General features: G+C 39.4%; 1 protein-coding gene across 3 annotated transcripts in view; it reads right to left on the bottom strand.

Annotated features, from left to right (window-relative positions):
- Nucleotides 1-23,118, bottom strand: part of CFTR (CF transmembrane conductance regulator) — a 221,603-nt gene that overhangs the window by 154,126 nt on the left and 44,359 nt on the right. For all 3 annotated transcript variants that reach the window (XM_089327932.1, XM_051847972.3, NM_001082716.1), the window contains 2 exon segments: nucleotides 21,392-21,502; nucleotides 10,033-10,141 (listed from right to left, as the gene is read on the bottom strand). In XM_089327932.1, the coding sequence (XP_089184058.1) occupies nucleotides 10,033-10,062 (30 nt within the window). In that variant the 5' untranslated portion in view covers nucleotides 10,063-10,141; nucleotides 21,392-21,502.

Here is a 23,118-nt window from a genome sequence, read left to right as displayed (position 1 = left end):
ATATGTCATTTTAATTTAGTGGAAAAAGGTAATTAAGCAATAAGTGATAGAAAAACAATACATTTAGCTTTTAAAAATTAGCTATCTAACTCAGCAGACTCATAGAATGGCGGATGTCCTAAATAGCACTCTGGCCTCAGAATCAGCCCTAAAGGCACTCGGATCTGGCTGAAAAGCCCATGAGAGTATTTCAGGCATGGAAAGCCAAGACACTCTGGCAAAAAGATCTCTGTGAGTGAGATCCCAGTGGAAAGAACAGGTCTTCAAAGAGGGAGGTGCCTTTCTCTGAAGGGAGGAGAGAACCTCCACTTTGACTATGACCTTGTCTAAACAAGATAAGAGTCGGAGAACTCAAGGGGCTTCCATAGCCTTGGAAACTCATGACTGGTGCATAGGGAAATTACTGATGCCATAAACAGGAGTGTCAATTTGTAAAGTCAACAACAGGAGTCACTGTGCACTTACTCCTCATGTAGGATCTCTGTCCTTAATGTGCTGTACACTGAGGCTTAATGCTATAACGAGTACTCAAACAGTATATTTCACTTTGTGTTTCTATGGGGGTGCAAACTGTTGAAATCTTTACTTAATGTACACTAAACTGATCTTCTGTTAAAAAAAAAAAAAAAAAAAAAGAAACTATCAATTCCCAACTTGACTCTCACTGGGATTAAACATGACAATAGGTCTGATCTGATTTCATCATCATTTAAAAAAAATCATCTATTATTTTTCACTTTATGTTTCTGTGTGGGAACAAACTGTTGAAATCCTTACTTAAGGTATACTAAGCTGATCTTCTGTATACTAAGATAATCGAAAATGAATCTTGATGTGAATGGAAGGGGAGAGGGAGTGGGAAAGGGGAGGGTGGTGGGTGGGAGGGACGGTATGGGGGGGAAAGCCATTGTAACCCATGAGACGTACTTTGGAAATTTATATTCATTAAATAAAAGATAAAAAAAAAATTAGCTATCTATCTCATACATATATCAAAATGAATTCCAATGGATTAGATATTTAAATGTGAAAAATAAAAAAATAGGTATGTTCTTATATAATCTTTGGGTGGGGTGGACCTTTATGAAAATAGAATGTCAAAGCAGAAAACAAAGAGAGAAAGAAAATCAGATTTTCCAGCCAGTTTTTAAAAATTAAAAATTCTGATTGTTAAAAATAATCTAGGGACCAGTGCTGTGGTGTAGCAGGTAAAGCCGCCACCTGCAGTGCCAGCATCCCATATGGGCGCAGGTTCAAGTCCTGGCTACTCCACTTCCAATCCCGCTCTCTGCTATAGTCTGGGAAAGAGTAGAAGATGATCCAAGTCCTTGGCTCCTGCACCTACAAGGGAGAACCAGAAGAAGCTCCTGGCTCCTGGCTTCGGATCAGCCTAACTCCAGCCATTGGAGCCATTTGGGGAGGGAATCAGTAGATAGAAGACCTCTCTCTCTCTCTCTCTCTCTGCCTCTGTCTCTCTGTAACTCTGCCTTTCAAATAATAAAAATAAACAAACCTTAAAAAAAAATAACCTAAACCTCACCAGAAATAAAATTACAAGGTAAATGATAAGCTGGAGAAAATATTCTCTCATAACCAATAAGAAAAAGACAAATAAACCAAAATAAAAATATGAAAAAACAATTCACACACAAAAAGAAATATAAATGTAAACTGATATACAAAAACAGCTTAAACTCACATCCAACAGTAGCACAAGTGAAAATGATAATACTTTTCACTTAGTAATTCGGAAACATTTTTAAAATGATGATCCATGGGTAACGACTGAATTTTCATACTTTACTATTAGGCCAGTAAATCAGGTCAACTCCCCTAGAAGGCAATTTACTTGTATTTGTTCACTTAGAGTCTAGAAAATTTGTGAGGGTTTAGCTTTTAAAGGAATGTGTATTGAAGGACTAATTTTAGTAGTGAAAAAGTGGAGGTAATCTAAATTTTCAACAATATTTAAGAACTTACAAAGTAAATTTTGGTATAGCCACATGATTCATTAAGATGAGTAGGTAGAAAAATATCTAATGGGGGCTGGTGTTTGGCATAGCAGTTAAGACACCATGAGATGGGGCCGGTATTGTGGCATAGTAGGCTAACCCTCCACCTGCGGCTTGGGCAACCCATATGAGTGCCAGTTTGTGTCCCCGCTGCTTCTCTTCTGATAGAGCTCTCTTTGTGGCCTGGGAAAGCAGCAGAGATGGCCCAAGTGCTTGTGCCCCTGCCCCATGTAGGAGACCCAGAAGAAGCTTCTGGCTTCTGGTTTTGGATTAGCTCAACTCTCATTTGGGGAGTGAACCAGCAGATGAAAGACCCTTTCCCCCTTCTCTCTGTCTCTTGCGCTCTGTGTGTGTGTGTGTGTGTGTGTGTGTAAAGCTCTGCCTCTCAAATAAATAAATAAATAAATAATAAAGACACCATGGGATGTCCACATCTCAAATTGGAATACTTGGATCTGAGTCTTGGCTCCACTTCCAAGTCCAGCTTCCTGTTAATGCGCACCCTGAGAGACTGCAGGTGATAGCAGAAGTAGTTGCCTCCCTGCCACCCACACAGGAGACCTGGATTGAGTTCAAGGCTGCTGGATTCAGCTTCGCCCAGTCTTAACCATTGCAGGCATTTGGGCAGTGAGCTATCAGATGAGAACAAACTCTATTTCCTTGTTTTTCTTTCTGTGCCTCTAAAATAAATTAGAGAGCACTTTTTAAAAAAGAAAAGTAGATTTGTAATACATTATGTAAAGGAATGATCACCTCTCCTGTTTAAATATATACTCCACTGAGCAAGAGAGAGCTGTGAGGATAAACATCAAATTTATCAGTGAGAATCTGATTATTTTCATAATCAGTAAAAAAACCTACAAGAATAATAATGGAAGAAAGTGAACATGCATCCACCCAGAATTTAACCCAACAGTACCAGCTTAATGACTATAACACAGGCTCAGGATTCTGCTGACAACTACTGTCAAATTCTGGCTTATTTTGATTCACTAGACTCTGATGGGAACATTTGGCTTCATACAAATTGTTGAAGGAAGAGTTTTTCCATTTTAGCACAGAAAATACAAGTCTATTTACACCTGATCCACTGAAAAATTATTTAAGAGGCTCACTTTTAAATATTTACCTCATTTTACCAGAGTTTTGTAGTTTTTGCAAAAATACATGTACCTCATATGAAAAGGAATCTCAAAAATATATTCTTGAATCATGTTTTTTATTTAGTAACTATTTCAAAATGTTTTGCTTTTGGTATTTTCCTTTTAGTGTTTATGGATTTCATTATTGTTGGTAACATCTTCAATAGAAATATAAGCTATCTTCTCTATATTTCATAAGAAAAAGTGACAGGGGTTGGCACTGTGGCAGAGCGGGGTAAACCCACTGCCTGCAGTGCCAGCATCCCATATGGGTGCCAGTTCGAATGCCAGCTGTTCTACTTCTGATCAGGCTCCCTGTTAATGTGCCTAGGAAAGATGGCCCAAGTCCTTGGTTTCCAGCACCCCATGGGAGGCACCCACATGGGAGACAGAAAAGAAGCTCCAGGCTCCTGGCTTCGGATCAGCCCAGCTGCGGCTGTTCTGGCCATTTGGAGAGTGAACCAGCAGATGGAAAATCAATCAATCTCTCTCTCTCTCTCTCTCTCTCTCTCTCTCTCTGCCTCTGCCTCTGCCTCTCTGTAACTCTGCCTTTCAAATAAATAAATAAATCTTTTTAAAAAGTGACAGAATTTGCTGTGAAAGCAGCAATAATAGGTATAGTCCAGAAAATACAATGGAATATGTGTTTAAAGTACCATGCTTAATTTCTTAGGTAATATTTAGAATCAATCACTTTTTAACAATATTCTCCTGTATCCTGTAAAAATAAATTGTTGCTGTAAGACTTGCTTATAGCATATATAAAGTTACAAGTAAATAATATGGGTTTTATACACATTGGTAGAGAATCTACTTAAAATAAATACTAACAGCTAGATAATTATGTAGCACTGAAAATGTAGAGCATGTATTCTATATGGTTAACTCATTCAATCCTCACAACAACTCTATGAAATGCATGCTGTAATTATCTCCACTTTACAATAAAGAAACTGAGACAGAGAGAGTTTAAATAATTTGCCCAAAGTTATATAGCTTAAAAGTGGCAAAACTTGGAGTTGAGCTGAATGAGTGGACTTCAAAACCCCTCCTACGTTTCATAACCTTAAATTTTGATTTAATAACCTTAAATCAAAATGAAAATGTTATCACTGCATTCTCTCTCAGTGGATTACCCACCCAATCATGATAACCACTTCAATATCAACATAACACATCAAGCTCTAAGTTAATATCACTGTAATTTAAGATAAATGTCATTTCTCTGGGCCCCCATATCATGGACACATACTTTTACAAAAGGGAGGGATAGTAGAGATGGTACACAGTATTGTAGCCCTTCTTGTTGCATAGTTTAGAAAATTGAGGTCCAAGTGAATTCTTTGATTTCCCCAAATAATAAAATGCATTTGTGGCACTAAACCATACGCACACCTCAGTAGAGTTCAGAAAAAAAAGAAAAAAAAAAGATGGGACAACTTTGGACAAAACACATATTTGAGTGCATTACATAAATTTTAGTTGATCTTGCCCCTTCTTATTGGTCAGTTACTGTAAAATACAGATAGCTACAAGCATGAAAGGTATACCATGTTCCTACAAAGCAATGAGAGAACCCATTATGTCATCCCCTCATATCTAAATTGTAAAAACCATCAGCACAGGCAATTCCTAAGTTACAAATTGATTTTGTCCCACAATATCACATGGAAGAACAGGACATCAATTTTTCCCTTGAATATAATATTTTACTGAGCATGGTGTTGGCTTCAAAACACCAGTATAATGCAAAATGCTCTTGAAGAATCAGCCTGTTCCCATAGTGCCTGTAAAATTCTAACCAACCCATTTAGCAAAGTTTCTGCAGAAGATAATGGAATTTCTCCCTCTACTAAAGCCTAGGAAGTCAAACCAGAGAGCTCCTCTTGGCTATGGCTTGGCCTTCTCCATTCTCCAGTCATCCCATTCTCTCCCCTGGAGTCTTGGAGTGCTTGTTGCTGGTGGCAACAGGTATAAAGTTTACAGTTAGCAGGGCCAGCCCTGTGGCATAGCACATTAGGTCACTGTCTGCAACAACCACAACAGCATCCCATATGGGCACTGAGTTCGAGTCCTAGATGCTCTACTTCCGATCCAGCTCTCTGCTGACAGCCTGGGAAAGCAACAGAAGATGGCCCAAGTGCTTGGGGCCCTGCACCCACATGGAATATCCAGAAGAAGCTCTGGGCTCCTCACTCCTGGCTTTGTCCTGGCACAGCTCTGGCCACGCAGATATTTGAACCAGTAAATAAAAGATCTGTGTGTGTGTGTGTGTGTGTGTGTGTCCATCTCTCTCTCTCTTGTAACTCTGCCTTTCAAACAAGTAAATTTTAAAAACTACATCTTTAAAAAAATAGTTAATGGTTAGCATGGGAATTTCCAATAAAGCCCTAGGCAGGTCCCCTTCATCTTTGTTCAAGGGCTTCTCAGCGCAGTTTAGTCCAATGGTTTCTCTTTTCACAGCCACTATTCCTTCCAGTGGACTTCATTTTCTTCCACTACCCTCTCAGGTCCTGCTTCTCAAAGTGTGGCCCTCAGGCAAATGGCATTACCACTCAGAGTGCTCTTTGAACCACTGACTCTCAGTCCCCACCAAAACCCCTGGCGCCAGAATCTCAACCGGATTCCTAGGTGACTAGTACCCATATAAAAGGTTGAGAAACACTGGCTTTCTGTCATTCAAAGTGTTATCATCCCTTTTCTTACATATGTTCAAATATTATCATTAAGAAAGGAAATCAAAGTAAAAAGTTCTGTCTTTGTATGCCACCCCCAATGCACTTGAATATTCAGTAGACATGCTGGTGCTTCTCTCTCTCTGGTTCTTAGCCCTAACTGTACAATTAGAATCACCTAGGGAGCATTTCAAGAATAAGACTATCCCAGATCCCAGACAATTAAATTATGTCAACTAGGGTCTAAAGACTGAAGAAAAAATCCCTTACATTTCAAAGAAGAAATCTAAGCACCATGAACTTCCAAGTGTTCTTGTCACAAGAACTGGTGCGGCATGTGTGTTGCACATAGGGGATCTAGAAGGGAGTAGAACTACTGAGGGTATAGGCAGGTACAGGTAGTGCAGTGTGCAAGTCACAGCTGGGGTTAGGAGGAGCAGCTGGATATGGAGGAATGTGAGAGAGGCAGCCCACAGGGAGCCAATCTCAGGGAAGACACACACAAGTCAAAGTGCCTAAGGCAGGGACTATCTGTGTGCAGAATTCCCCAAAACGTTTGTGTTCAAATGCCTACCTTACATTTTTGTGCAAACATAAGGGACAAAGATTTTCCTTTGCGATACAGACTGTGGGATCTGACAGTGAGAACACTGGTAATATGCATACCCGCTTGTTTCCTTCAAGGCCTTAAACTTCTTGGAATGTAATGAAGAAAGATAGCTGACCCCAGTGGCACTGACATGTGTCTTAATTTGAGGGTGGGAACATGCCCAGAGCTGTCTAGGAACAGGAACACTTTTGAGTGAATGAACACTCATGAATTTTTTTTAGTAAGTGCCTTAGGATGATCATATTCTCCCAGGAATGCGCTTACGGAATTCCCTCTACTTAGCTTCCCCAGACTATCCTTAACTGACTCCTACACTACGTTTTCCAACAGCCAGCATCTCCTTTATGCTGGGAGTTCTTAAATGTTAACAATGATGTTGTATCTGGCAGTGGAGTCAGATGAAGAAAAAACAAATGTCTAGTTAGTGGTGAGAAGCCATAGCTAATATGATTTAGAATTACATCAGTATCACAGAGACTAAGTTCCTTCGTGGTGGCATTTCCTTTTTCTTAACCTTTCACAGTTACTAGCAAATTTTATCTTATTCTCAGTGCTGAAACCAGCCAAATGGCTTTTTACACCACAATCATGATTTAGACAGATGAATTACGGATAGACATTCTGAAAGTAAGTCCACATAGTTCAAAGCATGGAATTATAGCAACTTCAAGGATCCCTGCTCATTTATCCTTGCTTGTTGAATGGAAAGAAGGAATTCCCAGAAATAATAATGTAAATAGTATGGCATTGACGTCACTTATTTAAAAGGTTACAGGTCGTATTAAAGCAGCTAAATTTTCTCCTCTCCTTGTGAGGAACAGTAAGAACACAGTTGAGAGATCAGGTGCACTGAGCAACTGAGCTCATCTAAATAACCACTCGGTTACCTAAATCCTGTGAGACAGACTTTTCACCACTTGCACTTCTGCAAACTGCATGGCCTCAGCAAGGTCTCTGCTCTGCAACAAGGGTGAAAACCTCACCGAATCACCACACGCATGCCAGTCTCGGGGTTCAGTTCCCTCTGTGCCTTATCACCAAACATTACAGCTGCTTTCCCAGTGAAGGCCTTTGTCCACCAACAGCTGCTTACCAACAGGAGATGAGACTGCCTTTCTAGCTGCTGGTTTGAGAGCTGTGAGCTGGGGCCGAGTTTAGCCCAGCAGGGCCTCTTCCCTGAGCCCCACACAGGGATCATTAGTTACCATGAAAGGCTTTAAGATCCTTTTGGCTGGGATCTTTTCAGTCTTCAGAAGCTTAATAACAACCTAGTCCTTCTCCATACCTATTCCATTCTCCTATCCATTAATTTTGCCTATCTGGTTTGACACTTAACCCTATTGACTCTTGGGTGGATTTTACACAGCTCCTTCCCAGGATTTAAGCAAATGAGAAGATTCTGATTGGTTTCCTTGCACTGCTACCTCCTGTAAGTTTTCTGCTGATTTGCATCTGAAGTGTCATTATAAACACAGTTACATAGACATTGCAATCTAGTATACTACAACAGCCATAGGCAGTGGACCCAAGAGACTGGGTATTATTCTAATTTATCATATGCTTTAAGTTCATGGAAAATGGAATTTAAAAATTAGCTTATGGCGGAGTTCAGCCTAGCAGTTAACACACCTGCCTCCCTGACAAGAAGACCTGGGATCTATTCCTGACTCCAGCTTCCCACCAGTGCTGACTGTAGGGGCAGTAATTGGGTCTTGGATTGCATTCCCAGTTCCTGGCTTTGGCTCCAGCCCAGCCCAGGATGTTGTGGGCACCTGCAGAGTGCAATGGCAGAAAGGTCTTTCTGTTGCTCTCTTTCAGCCTCTCAAACAGATGAGATTTTCAAAAAGGCATTAATTTTGGTATATATGGATTTCAAAATATTTTGCACCAAAATAAAATTATACGAAAATTTCATTTTTTCACAAACATTTTGAAGATTTTCTTCCAGATTATATGTGTGTGTACATGTGTGTGTATGTATGTACATATACATGAGAAAACTTCCAAAAGTTCATGGAAAAATAAAATTTAAAAGAAAAGTTTCTTTTAGTGGAAAAAATTTGGAAATTCACATGTTTTTTAATAATACACATTTTCATGAACTTTCTGAAAGCTCCTCACATATACATATGATACGTTGACTAATAGATCCATATGTGTTTATACATATATAGTACAAATTGTCATATATTTAGATTTATTTTAAAAGTCAGAATTTCTTTCAGAAGATTACTGAAAGCATTGGAAAATACTTGGGACCTAATTGTTGTCATATTTGTCAAGATAAATGTTAAAGGGGCTGGCGCTGTGGCATAGCAGGTAAAACCGCCACCGCCTACAGTGCGTGCTGCTCCACTTTCCATCCAGCTCTCTGCTACCACCTGGGAGAGCATCAGAAGGTGGCCCATGTGCTTGGGCCCCTACACCTGCATGGGGAACCCAGAGGAAACTCCTGGTTCCTGGCTATGGATTGGCCCAGCTCTGGCCTTTGTGGCCATTTGGGGAGCAAACCAGCAGATAGAAGACCTCTTTCTCTCTCTCTCTCTCTCTTTCTCTCTCTGGTTCTGCCTCTATGTAACTCTGCCTTTCAAATGAATAAATAAATCCTTTAAAAAAAAAAGCCAATCCATTCTTAAAAAAAAAAAGATAAATGTTAAATGGATATTTCCTAGAGTTCGTGGGCCAATATCCTTAAAGCATTTCTTTGGTGAACATTGTGGCACTGATAATTCCCTGGGGCATCAAGACCAATACCAACACAATACAAGTCAGACCGTACTGTACATTGCACCCCCAAGAAACATATTGTGCACAGTCTTTACTCAAAGACTAAACAAGTTTAAACTTGTCAATTCCTCTTAGAGATTTCAACCAAGCATTCAACATGATGCCCCGATGAGGTAGAAAATAAGAGATCTGGGTCACATTTGACTGCAGCTGAGGCACTGAAATGCTTCAAGCCTGGTTTCCAGGCCTATTGCTGTCTTCAAACTGATAAAGACACAGGTTACTGAGAAAATACACATAAGAATACCTCACTGCTCAATTTTTAAATATCGCTATTTTTATTTGAAATCACTGTTTGCAGACATGATTTCAAAATACTACAAATATAGTATTATATACAAATATACTATTACTATAAATAATATTATTTTATTATATTATAAATAATATTAAAAATACTACAAATATAGTATTATGTACAAATATAATATTTGGCTGGATTTGACATAATTCTTGACATTCTCCTGTTGAATACAGGGAAAGAAAAGCACCAATAATATTACATGCTAGTAAGACAACATGATTTGGACTCATGACAGACAGAAAATGATTCTTTTAAAGCCAGCAGTTCATTTTGCTGACCCCATCTTAAGATGTAAATCACAACCTGTGTTCTAGAACATCCTAGTTGCAATGGATTTTTTTTAACTGAACTTTACTCAAGTTCTTGCTGGTTGTTTTGTGTTTGGAGTTGGATTAGTACTTTATACCTTTATACCTGTTCACCAGATTATGCTAGTCCTTCTGTAATCATAAAATGAATACAATTAAGTTATCCATGATTAATTTATAATTGAGATCCTTACCCCTAAATATAATAAGATTCCATAGAACATAAATCTCCAGAAAAAGCACCTCCGAAGGGCATTAATGAGCTTGGGTTTTTTCTTTGAAGCCAGCTCTCTATCCCATTCTCTGCAAAAGAACAAAAAGTGGGACCAATAAGTTGAATGTGCAAATATTTGAGTTGCCCTGTTTCCCTTAATACAGTTTGGTTCACACAAGTATATCCAATGAGATTAAACCAAGTGATTGCAGAGACAAAACCTTATGGAGACTCCAACAGCAATTGCTCAGCCAGAGAAAGTAGCAGAATTCAATGCTATGCTGTATGTCGCTCTGCAGGGATTTAGCTTCATGAAAGGACCACATTGTACACAGTAAAGAAAAGTGCTGAGATTCTTAAGAGCAATGAAAATGATGGACAAATAAAGCATAGCTCAAGCAAACACACACACTGCTGTGCTTACAACTAGATGAAAAACAATCAATGGATAGATAGGCCAGCACCACGGCTCACTAGGCTAATCCTCTGCCGGCACCCCAGGTTCTAGTCCCAGTGGGGACGCCGGTTCTGTCCCGGTTGTTCCTCTTCCAGTCCAGCTCTCTGCTGAGGCCCGGGAAGGCAGTAGTAGATGGCCCAAGTGCTTGGGTCCTCCACCCGCATGGGAGACCAGGAGGAAGCACTTGGCTCCTGGCTTCAGATCGGCACAGCATGCAGCGCCGGCCGTGGCAGCCATTTGGGGGGAGAACCAACGAAAAAGCAAGAGTTTTCTCTCTCTGTGTCTGTTTAACTCTGCCTGTCAAAAAATAAAATAAAAAAATAAATATTCTAGATCTACCCCCACCCCTACCACTCTATCCCATGATCTTTATCTGTTTAGAACTTTGGCAGATTTTATAAGATTTAACTGTCAAACCAAAAACCAGTGAAAATGCCTTGTGGATTTTTCTGTGATTTAACATGAAAAAAACCTGTCAGACTTGGTATTTTAAAGTGGAGATATGGAAAGTGGTGCAGCCACTGTGGCAGATAGTATGGAGAGACCGCAGAAATATGAGAATAGACCTACATATAACCCAGCCATCCCACTCCTAGGAATTTACCCAAGGGAAATGAAATCAGCATATGAGAGAGTGATCTCTACTCCCATGTTCACTGCAGCACAGCTCACAATAGCTAAGATATGGAATCAACCCAGATGCCTGTCAACTGCTGGCTGGATAAAGAAATTGTGGTATATATACAGTATGGAGTACTACTCAGTTGAAAAAAAATGACATCCTCTCTTTTGCAACAAGATGGATGCAACTGGAAACCATTACACTTAGTGAAATAAGCCAGTCCCAAAAAGACAGATATCATATGTTTTCCTTGTTCATGGTAACTAATAGAGTACCTGAAATGTAATGTATTGGAGTGAAATAGACATTTTGAGATTTTATGATTGTTTACAGACCTTGCCTCTTCCATAGAGGAACAGTGTTTTGTTTTATTTTGTTTTTTCCTCTTTATATTCTTCATTGAACTCTTTTACTTAGTGTAGGATTAATTATATAATGAATAAGTAAACTGAAAACAAATCTTTATAAAAATAAGAGTATGAATGTCAGAGGCAGGAGGAGGAAGGGTTGGAGCATGGGCAGGAGGGAGGGTGGGGGGTAAGTGTCACTATGCTCCTAAATATATATATATGAAATACAGGAAACTTGTGTAACTTAAATAAAATTTTAAAAAAAGAAAAAAATAAATTAGCATTCATTAGAATTTAGATACTCAACACTTTATATTATTACTCTGAAGTTGTTGATAGTGCTGTAATGAATTTTGTTTATATATTTTATCTCTCTAGCAATTTTACATTTTTTATATAATATCAGTCATTTTATATTCAATAATTCAGTCATTCAACAAACATTTATTGAAGATAAGTTATATGCTAGGCTGACCCTACTCATTTTTTTAAAAAAGATTTATTTATTTTTTATTTATTTCAAAGGCAGAGAGAGCAGGAGAGGGGAGGAGGAGAGGGAGAAAGAGATGTCTTCCATCTACTGTTTCATTCCCCAAATGGCCACAAGGGCCAGGCCAAAGCCAGAAACTAGGAGCTTCTTCCAAATCTCCCAAGTAGGTACAGGGGCCCAATCATTTGGGCCATCTTCTGCTGCTTTCCAAGGTACATTAGCAGGGAGCTGGACTGGAAGTGGAGCAGCTGGGTCTCAAACCAGTGCCCATATGGGATGTTGGCATCACGGGAGGTTCAACCTTCTATGTCATAATGCCAGCTCTCTAGACCCTACTCTTGGCCAGTGGGAATACACCCATCAAAAAGATCAAAATTTTAAAAATATTCATGATTTGATGGCACTTAAACACACCAAGTGCTCAGTAATAATAGTTGGCCCTTGATTGTATAAAGATGATCAACTACTTCTACTAGCCTAATTCTTTGATTGAAAAAATAAGATTTAATATCTTACTTTGCCTTGGAAATGTCAAAGGGAATGTATTTAACGGAAATAACACAAATTTCATGTCAATTCAACCTTTTTATTTTGGTGCAGTAATTTAGTAACTTCTTTCTTCTGTTTTATAAATTATTTACTTATCTGAGAGGTAGACAGGGAGAAAGAGAGAAAGGGTTCCCGTCTCTTGTTTCAGTCCTCAAATGTCCACAAGGACCAGGGCCTGATCCTGGAGCTGGGAACTCAATCCAGGTCTCCCAAATGGGTGACAGAATCCCAATTACTGGAGTCATCACCCTGCCTCCCAGGGGTTGCATCACTAGGATGCCAGAATCAGGGGTGGAGCCAGGAATTGAACTCAAGCACTCTGAAGTGGCACATAGAAATCTTAACTGCTAAGCCAAACACTTACTCTCTCTTGTCTTTTTCCTCTCACAGCCTCTCCCCTTCACCTGGTATCAGATCCTGTGCTGCTGCCATAGACCCAGTTTAGCTCATGCATAAATCCAGAGGCTGAGCATGGAACACAAGGGACTCACAGGTCTCTAGAAAGGCAGGCAGTACAGATCTGGGTTGGAATCAGGGCTCCATCATTCATTACTTGACAACTTATATCATCTCTCTGAGCCTCAGTTTGCTCTTCTGTAGAATGGAAGCAATCACACTTCCCTCCCAGAAATACTTTACCTGGCATATAATAAGCATTACAAAATAGGAATTTTTTTACATTTTGTAAAATGCCAATAGTTATTACCTTAAGATTTTTCTAGAAGTACATTTGTTTTCATATATTAAAATTCTGGCTGGCTGTGTGGTGTAGCCAGTAGAGCTGCCGCCTGTAGTGCTGGCATTCCATACGGGTGCTGGTTTTTGTCCTGGCTACTCCTCTTCTGATCCAGCTCTCTGCTATGGCCTGGGAAAGCAGTGGAGGATGGCCCAAGTGCTTGGGCCCTGCACCCGCATGGGAGACCAGGAGGAAGCACCTGGCTCCTGGCTTCAGATCAGCCTAGCTCTGGCCGTTATGACCCTTTGGGGAGTGAACCAGTGGATGGAAGACCTCTCTCTCTGCCTCTCTGTAATTCTGCCTTTCAAATAAATAAATAATCTTTAAAATCAAATTGGAAGCAAACATATATATGAGCTGTCTTCAAAAAGTTTGTGCAAAATGTATATTAAGGAAAAACTGTGCATGGTTTTCAAAATTTTTTGCACCAAAACAAATTCATTCCTTAACTGCATTTTTCCATGAACTTTTTGAAGTACCCTCATAATTTGCTTCATAATATTACTTCAGTGTTCACAAAATCCATCTCATATCCTTTATTTTTTTTTTTCCTGTTCAAGTCCCTTGCCCATTTCTTTTTTTTTTTTTTTTTTTTTTTTTTGGAAGGAGGCTTGCACTTTGTTTAATGGTTTCTTTTTTTTTTTTATCTTTTATTTAATGAATATAAATTTCCAAAGTACGACTCATGTGTTACAATGGCTTCCCCCCCATACCGTCCCTCCCACCCACAACCCTCCCCTTTCCCACTCCCTCTCCCCTTCCATTCACATCAAGATTCATTTTCGATTATCTTAATATACAGAAGATCAGCTTAGTATACCTTAAGTAAGTATTTCAACAGTTTGCTCCCACACAGAAACATAAAGTGAAAAATAATAGATGATTTTTTTTAAATGATGATGAAATCAGATCAGACCTATTGTCATGTTTAATCCCAGTGAGAGTCAAGTTGGGAATTGATAATTTCGTTTTTTTTTTTTTTTTTTTTTTTACAGAAGATCAGTTTAGTGTACATTAAGTAAAGATTTCAATTGTTTGCACCCCCATAGAAACACAAAGTGAAATATACTGTTTGAGTACTCGTTATAGCATTAAGCCTCAGTGTACAGCACGTTAAGGACAGAGATCCTACATGAGGAGTTAAGTGCACAGTGACTCCTGTTGTTGACTTTACAAATTGACACTCCTGTTTATGGCATAAGTAATCTCCCTATGCACCAGTTATGAGTTTCCAAGGCTATGGAAGCCCCTTGAGTTCTCCGACTCTTATCTTGTTTAGACACGGTCATAGTCAAAGTGGAGGTTCTCTCCTCCCTTCAGAGAAAGGCACCTCCCTCTTTGAAGACCTGTTCTTTCCACTGGGATCTCACTCACAGAGATCTTTTTGCCAGAGTGTCTTGGCTTTCCATGCCTGAAATACTCTCATGGGCTTTTCAGCCAGATCCGAGTGCCTTTAGGGCTGATTCTGAGGCCAGAGTGCTATTTAGGACATCTGCCATTCTATGAGTCTGCTGAGTATCTCACTTCCCATGTTGGATCACTCTCCCCTTTATTTATTCTATCGGTTGGTGTTAGCAGATACTAGACTTGTTTATGTGCTCCCTTTGACTCTTAGTCCTTTCATTATGATCAATTGTGAACTGAAATTGATCACTTGGAATAGTGAGATGGCATTGGCACATGCCACCTTGATGGGATTGAATTGGAATCCCCTGGTATGTTTCCAACTCTACCAATTGGGGCAAGTCAGCCCGAGCATGCCCCAAATTATACATCTCTTCCCTCTCTTATTCCCACTCTTATGTTTAACAGGGATCACATTTCAGTTAATTTTCAACACTTAAGAATAACTGTGTGATAATTACAGAATTAAACCAGTCATATTAAGTAGAACAGACAAAAAAAAATACTATGAGGGATAATGTATTAAGTTGTCCATTAGCAGTCAGGGCTATGCTGATCAAGTCACCATTTCTCATAGTGTCCATTTCACTTCAGGAGGTTTCCTTTTTGGTGTTCAGTCAGTTGTCACCGATCAGGGAGAACATATGGTATTTGTCCCTTTGGGACTGGCTTACTTCACTCAGCATGATGTGTTCCAGATTCTTCCATTTTGTTGCAAATGACTGGATTTCGTTGTTTCTTACTGCGGTATAGTACTCTAAAGAATACATATCCCATAATTTCTTTATCCAGTCTACCATTGATGGGCATTTAGGTTGGTTCCAGGTCTTGGCTATTGTGAATTGTGCTGCAATAAACATTAGGGTGCAGACCGCTTTTTTGTTTATCAATTTAAACTCCTTTGGGTAAATTCCAAGGAGTGGGATGGCTGGGTCGAACAGTAGGGTTATATTCAGGTTTCTGAGGAATCTCCAGACTGATTACTATAGAGGCTTGACCAGTTTGCATTCCCACCAACAGTGGGTTAGTGTCCCTTTTTCCCCACATCCTCGCCAGCATCTCTTGTTGGCAGATTTCTGTATGTGAGCCATTCTAACCGGGGTGAGGTGAAACCTCATTGTGCTTTTGATTTGCATTTCCCTGATTGCTAGTGACCTTGAACATTTTTTCATGTGCCTGTTGGCCATTTGGATTTCCTCTTTTGAAAAATGTCTATTGAAGTCCTTGGCCCATCTCTTAAGTGGGTTGTTGGTTTTGTTTTTGTGGAGTTTCTTGATCTCTTTGTAGATTCTGGTTATTAACCCTTTATCTGTTGCATAGTTTGCAAATATTTTTTCCCATTCTGTCGGTTGTCTCTTCACTCTCCTGACTGTTTCTTTTGCAGTACAGAAACTTCTCAATTTGATGCAATCCCAATAGTTGATTTTGGCTTTGACTGTCTGTGCCTCCCGGGTCTTTTCCAGAAATTCTTTGCCTGTGCCAATATCTTGAAGGGTTTCTCCAATGTTCTCTAATAACTTAATGGTGTCAGGACGTAGATTTAGGTCTTTAATCCACGTTGAGTGGATTTTTGTGTAAGGTGTAAGGTAGGGGTCTTGCTTCATGCTTCTGCACGTGGAAATCCAGTTTTCCCAGCACCATTTATTGAATAGACTGTCCTTGCTCCAGGAATTAGTTTTAGATCCTTGATCAAATATAAGTTGGCTGTAGATGTTTGGGTTGATTTCTGGTGTTTCAATTCTGTTCCATTGGTCTATCCATCTGTTTCTGTACCAGTACCATGCTGTTTTGATTACAACTGCCCTGTAGTATGTCCTGAAGTCTGGTATTGTGATGCCTCCGGCTTTGTTTTTGTTGTACAAGATTGCTTTAGCTATTAGAGGTCTCTTGTGCCTCCATATGAATTTCAGCATCATTTTTTCTAGATCTGCGAAGAATGTCTTTGGTATCTTGATTGGGATTGCATTGAATCTATAAATTGCTTTTGGGAGAATGGACATTTTGATGATGTTGATTCTTCCAATCCATGAGCATGGAAGATTTTTCCATTTTTTGGTATCCTCTTCTATTTCTTTCTTTAAGGTTTTGTAATTTTCATCGTAGAGATCTTTAACGTCCTTGGTTAAGTTTATTCCAAGGTATTTGATTGTTTTTGTAGCTATTGTGAATGGGATTGATCTTAGCAGTTCTTTCTCATTCATGGCATTGCTTGTGTATACAAAGGCTGTTGATTTTTGTGCATTGATTTTATATCCTGCCACTTTGCCAAACTCCTCTATGAGTTCCAATAGTCTCTTAGTAGAGTTCTTTGGATCCTCTAAGTACAGAATCATATCGTCTGCAAAGAGGGATAGTTTGACTTCTTCCTTCTTGATTTGTATTCCTTTGATTTCTTTTTCTTGTCTGATGGCTCTGGCTAAAACTTCCAGAACTATGTTAAATAGCAGTGGTGAGAGTGGGCATCCCTGCCTGGTGCCAGATTTCAGTGGAAATGCTTCCAACTTTTCCCCATTCAATAGGATGCTGGCTGTGGGTTTTTTATAAATTGCTTTGATTATATTGAGGAATGTTCCTTCTATACCCAATTTGCTTAGAGTTTTCATCATGAAAGGGTGTTGAATTTTATCAAATGCTTTCTCTGTATCAATTGAGATAATCATATGGTTTTTCTTCTGCAGTCTGTTAATGTGGTGAATCACATTGATTGATTTGCGAATGTTGAACCATCCCTGCATACCAGGGATGAATCCCACTTGGTCTGGGTGGATGATTTTCCTGATGTGTTGTTGTATTCTATTGGCCAGAATTTTATTGAGGATTTTTGCGTCTATGTTCATCAGGGATATTGGTCTGTAATTTTCTTTCAGTGCTGCATCTTTCTCTGGCTTAGGGATTAAGGTGATGCTGGCTTCATAGAAAGAATTTGGGAGGATTCCCTCTTTTTCGATTGTTCTGAATAGTTTGAGAAGAAATGGGATTAGTTCTTCTTTAAATGTCTGGTAGAATTCAGCAGTGAATCCATCTGGTCCTGGGCTTTTCTTTGTTGGGAGGGCCTTTATTACTGTTTCAATTTCTGTTTCAGTTATGGGTCTATTTAGGTTTTCGATGTCTTCATGGTTCAATTTTGGTAGATTGCATGTGTCCAGGAATCTATCCATTTCTGATAGGTTTTCCTGTTTGCTGGCATACAGGTCCTTGTAGCAATTTCTGATGATTCTTTTTATTTCTGTGGTGTCTGTTGTTACATTTCCTTTTTCATCTCTGATTTTATTGATTTGGGTCTTTTCTCTTCTTTTTTTAGTTAGTTGGGCCAATGGGGTGTCAATTTTGTTTATTTTTTCAAAAAATCAGCTTCTCGCTTGGCTGATTTTTTGTAATGTTTTTTTTGGATTCAATCCTGTTAATTTCCTCTCTGGTTTTAATTATTTCTCTTCTCCTACTAGATTTGGGTTTGGTTTGCTGCAGTTTTTCTAGGTCCTTGAGGTGCGCTGAAAGCTCATTTATTTGGTACCTTTCCAATTTCTTGGTATAGGCACCTATTGCTATAAGTTTGCCTCTCAATACTGCTTTTGCTGTATCCCATAAGTTTTGATATGTTGTGTTGTTGTCTTCATTTACTTCCAGAAAGTTTTTGATTTCTCTTTTGATTTCTTGAATGACCCAGTGTTCATTCAGGAGCATGTTGTTCAGTCTCCATGTGTTTGCATACTTTCTGGGGTTTCCTGAGTTGCTAATTTCCAGCTTCATCCCGCTGTGGTCTGAGAAGCTGCATGGTATGATTCTAATTCTTTTAAATTTGCTGAGACTTGCTTTATGGCCTAGTATGTGATCAATCCTAGAGAAGGTTCCATGCGCTGCTGAGAAGAATGTGAAGTCTGTAGATGTAGGGTTGAAAGTTCTGTAGATATCTGTTAAATCCATTTGGGCAATAGTGTCAATTAAATCTGCTGTTTCCTTGTTGATCTTCTGTCCGGATGATCTGTCTATTTCTGAGAGTGGAGTATTGAAGTCCCCCAGTACTATTGTATTGGAATCTAAATCTCCCTTTAAGTCCCTTAACATATCTTTTAAATAGACCGGTGCCCTGTAATTAGGTGCATATACATTTATAATAGTTACATCTTCCTGTTGAATTGATCCCTTAATCATTATATAGTGTCCCTCTTTGTCTCTCTTAACAGTTTTTGTATTAAAGTTTATTTTGTCTGATATTAATATGGCTACACCTGCTTTTTTTTGGTTTCTGTTGGCATGGAATATCTTTTTCCAACCTTTCACTTTCAGTCTGCATGCCTCTTTGTTAGAGAGATGTGTTTCTTGTAGGCAACAAATAGTTGGGTTGTGTTCTGTGAGCCAGTCAGCCAAACGGTGTCTTTTAACTGAAGAATTCAGACCATTAATGTTCAATGTGACTATTGATATGTAGTGACTTTGCCCTGCCATTTTCCCGGAAATATTTTCTAGTATATGCTTTGAGCTTCCCATGCTCTTTTACTGGTAGGTGTTCTTCCTTTCCCTTCTTTCATATTGATGGCCGTGTTTCTGTGTTTCTGAGTGTAGCACATCTTTAAGTATCTTTTGCAGGGCCGGACGAGTGGCCACAAAGTCTTTCAATTTCTGTTTGCTATGAAAGGTCTTTATTTCACCTTCATTCACAAATGAGAGCTTGGCAGGATATAATATTCTGGGCTGGCAATTTTTCTCTCTTAGCACCTGTGCTATGTCTCGCCATTCCCTCCTAGCTTGTAGGGTTTCTGATGAGAAGTCAGCTGTGAGTCTGATTGGAGATCCTCTGAGAGTAATCTGACGTTTCTCTCTTGCACATTTTAGGATCTTTTCTTTATGTTTCACTGTGGTAAGTTTAATTACCACGTGTCGTGGTGAGGATCTCTTTTGGTCATGTTTATTGGGGGTTCTATGAGCTTCCCGTACTAGGATATCTCTGTCCTTCTCCAAACCTGGAAAGTTCTCTGCTAGTATCTCACTAAAAAGGCCTTCCAATCCTTTCTCTCTCTCCATGCCTTCAGGAACTCCTAGAACTCGAATGTTGGTTTTTTTAATAGTATCCTGTAGATTCCCAACAATATTTTTTAGGTTTCTAATTTCCTCTTCTTTTCTTTGGTTTGACTGTATATTTTCCTGTGCTCTATCTTCTAAGTCCGATATTCTCTCTTCTGCTTCACCCATTCTGTTTTTAAGGCTTTCTAATGTGTTTGTCATTTGATCTATTGAGCTCTTCATTTCATTTTGATTTCTCATCACTATAACACTTTCCTGTTCTACTAGTTTCTGAGTTTCATTTTGACTCTTCCTTAAAATTTCATTTTCACGAGAGAGATTTTCAATCTTGTCCATTAAGGATTTCTGTAGTTCAAGGATTTGCTTTTGAAAACTTCTAAATGTTCTTATCATAAATTTTTTGAAATCCGTATCTTGCATTTCTTCTATCTCATCATCTTCATACTCTTGGCTTGGGGTGTTTGCTTATTTGGAGGCATCATAGTGTCATCGTTGATCTTGCTCCCTCTATTTCTGTGTTTGTTACTCGGCATAGTTAATTCTTCTTGCATCACTGTGCGTTTTTTTTTTCTTTTTTTTTTTTTTTTATACTGTGTCCGTGTTAAGTGGACTGCCTGCTGTTGGAGGAGCCTTGGAGGCTTGAGATGGGTGCGGCCTGAGAGCTCCGCCTGGTTCTTCCTGGTTAAGGGTGTGCAAAGGTGACACCCTCAGGTTATGCGTGGTAAATCTCTCTCTTTTTATTTATTTATTTATTTTATTTATTCAGGGGGTAAGTAACAACGCAGGGCAGGGCTGTGCAGAATTGATGGTATTTAGCTTCCAGTCTTTGGCTCCTCTGGACTCCCACTGGGTTGCCTAGGCTACTGAATTGTAGTGACTCAGTTCCTTAGCTCTCCCCCATTGATATGTAAATCCAGAGAGGAGGCCTGCTCTTTGTCTCTTGGGAATTCTTCAAGCCTTGCAGCCTTGTAACCTTTGCAAGGTTAGGGGGAAGAGAAACCCCAAAGCTTTTTTTTTCCTTCTTTCCGGTAGTGAGTTTGCTGCACTTTCCGGCCCCCCTCTAGATTCTGACCCCCGTTTCCCCACCAATGTCTCGGGTTATTGAGCTCACCTCCCCTTCCAGCGCTGATGTGAGGACTCGGAGCCCTGAGCGTCCCAAGTCTCCCCGCTGTTGTCTGTGTGGCATGCACTCCCCTTGGAGCACTGGCGCGCAGACCCTGGGGCTTCTGCGGCTCGGTCCTGCGACTTGGCTTCCGCGCGGTGGGTGACCTTGTTCTCCCAGTAGGTCCTCCGATTCACGGCTGCTCTATCCAGAAGGGTTTCCCGTGCAATTTTTTCCTGGTTCTTTTTTCTGCGGCTACCGTAACTCCCCTTTTATTAAACTAAATTTTCCCGGACTATCGGTGCGCGCCCTCACTATTCCGCCATCTTGGCTCCCAATCCATCTCATATCCTTTAAAGACAGGTAAATTCTCAGAATTCAAGTAAGTATTTTCTAGGAAAAAAGTAATTTCTCAGAATGATTGCTTTCTTTTCATTATTTTATTGGTAATTCTTTAATTGATTAAGACTTAAGCAGGAAAATTAAATGTTCCTCCTTTACACATGCCATTTTAAGAAGTAAGCCCTCTAACACGTTAGTTTTCTACTCTCTGAAGAATTAGTAATATGAATTTCTCTCTTCAACTAATAAACAGAGCACATGAGCATACCTCTCCAGCTTCTCAGACAGGTTGTCTGCAGAATCAGCAGAAGGGATTTGGTAAATGTCTGACAATTCCAGGCGTTGTCTGTATCCTTTTCTCAAAATCGGTCTAGTCCAGCTAGAAGAGAAAAGAGATACATGTGAATATTCACCTGATTTGGATTCCAATGCCAATTCATATCTTCTGATGTGTGGAAATTAGTGAATGCATAAATACAAGAAAAAACAAGCCAACTGACTGAACACCAAAAAGGAAACCTGTTGAAGTGGAATGGACACTATGGGAAACGGTGACTTGATCAGCATAGCCCTGACTGTTAATGAACAACTTAATACATTATCCCTCTTAGTAGTTTCTTTGTCTGTTCTACTTAATATGACTGGTTTAATTATGTAATTAATTCACAGTTATTCTTAAGTGTTGAAATTTAACTGAAATGTGATCCCTGTTAAACATAAGAGTGGGAATAAGAGAGGGAAGAGATGTATAATTTGGGACATGCTCAAGCTGACTTGCCCCAAATGGTAGAGTTAGAAACATACCAGGGTACTCCAATTTAATCCCATCAAGGTGGCATGTACCAATGCCATCTCACTAGTCCAAGTGATCAATTTCAGTTCACAATTGATCATAATGAAAGGACTAAGAGTCAAAGGGAGCACATAAGCAAGTCTAGTACCTGCTAACACTAACCAATAGAATAAATAAAGGGGAGAGTGATCCAACATGGGAAGTGAGATACTCAGCAGACTCATAGAATGGCAGATGTCCTAAATAGCACTCTGGCCTCAGAATAAGCCCTGAAGGCATTCGGATCTGGCTGAAAAGCCCATGAGAGTATTTCAGGCATGGAAAGCCAAGACACTCTGGCAAAAGATCTCTGTGAGTGAGATCTCAGTGGAAAGAACAGGTCTTCAAAGAAGGAGGTACCTTTCTCTGAAGGGAGGAGAGAACCTCCACTTTGACTATGACCTTGTCTAAACAAGATGAGAATCGGAGAACTCAGAGGGCTTCCATAGCCTTGGAAACTCATGACTGGAGCATAGGGAGATTACTGATGCCATAGACAGGAGTGTCAATTGGTAAAGTCAACAACAGGAGTCACTGTGCACTTACTCCTCATGTAGGATCTCTGTCCTTAATGTGCTGTGCATTGAAATTTAATGCTATAACGAGTACTCAAACAGTATATTTCACTTTGTGTTTCTATGGGGGTGCAAACTGTTGAAATCTTTACTTAATGCATACTAAACTGATCCTCTGTAAAAAAAAAAAAAAAAAAGAAAAAACTATCAACTCCCAACTTGACTCTTACTGGGATTAAACATGACAATAGGTCTTATCTGATTTCATCATCATTAAAAAAAAATCATCTATTATTTTTCACTTTATGTTTCTGTGTGGGAGCAAACTGTTGAAATCTTTACTTAATGTATACTAAGCTGATCTTCTGTATATTAAGATAATCGAAAATGAATCTTGATGTGAATGGAAGGGGAGAGGGAGTGGGAAAGGGAAGGGTTGTGGGTGGGAGGGACGGTATGGGGGGGAAGCCATTGTAATCCATTATTCGTACTTTGGAAACTTATATTCATTAAATAAATTAAAAAAAAAAGAAAAAAAAAAACCAACAAGCCAACTTAAACAAATGCCAGGCTTCATATTTCACACCTTTTAAAGCACCTTTTAAAGCATCAGTGCCCCTGAACAAATGTGACCATCACTTCGTCAGA

Source organism: Oryctolagus cuniculus, chromosome 3, assembly GCF_051225735.1.
Source record: "Oryctolagus cuniculus isolate XC-2025 breed Fujian yellow rabbit chromosome 3, ASM5122573v1, whole genome shotgun sequence".
Classification (NCBI taxonomy): domain Eukaryota; kingdom Metazoa; phylum Chordata; class Mammalia; order Lagomorpha; family Leporidae; genus Oryctolagus; species Oryctolagus cuniculus.
Note: the sequence above shows the minus strand (reverse complement) of the source record. Positions and strands in the feature narration are given on the sequence as shown.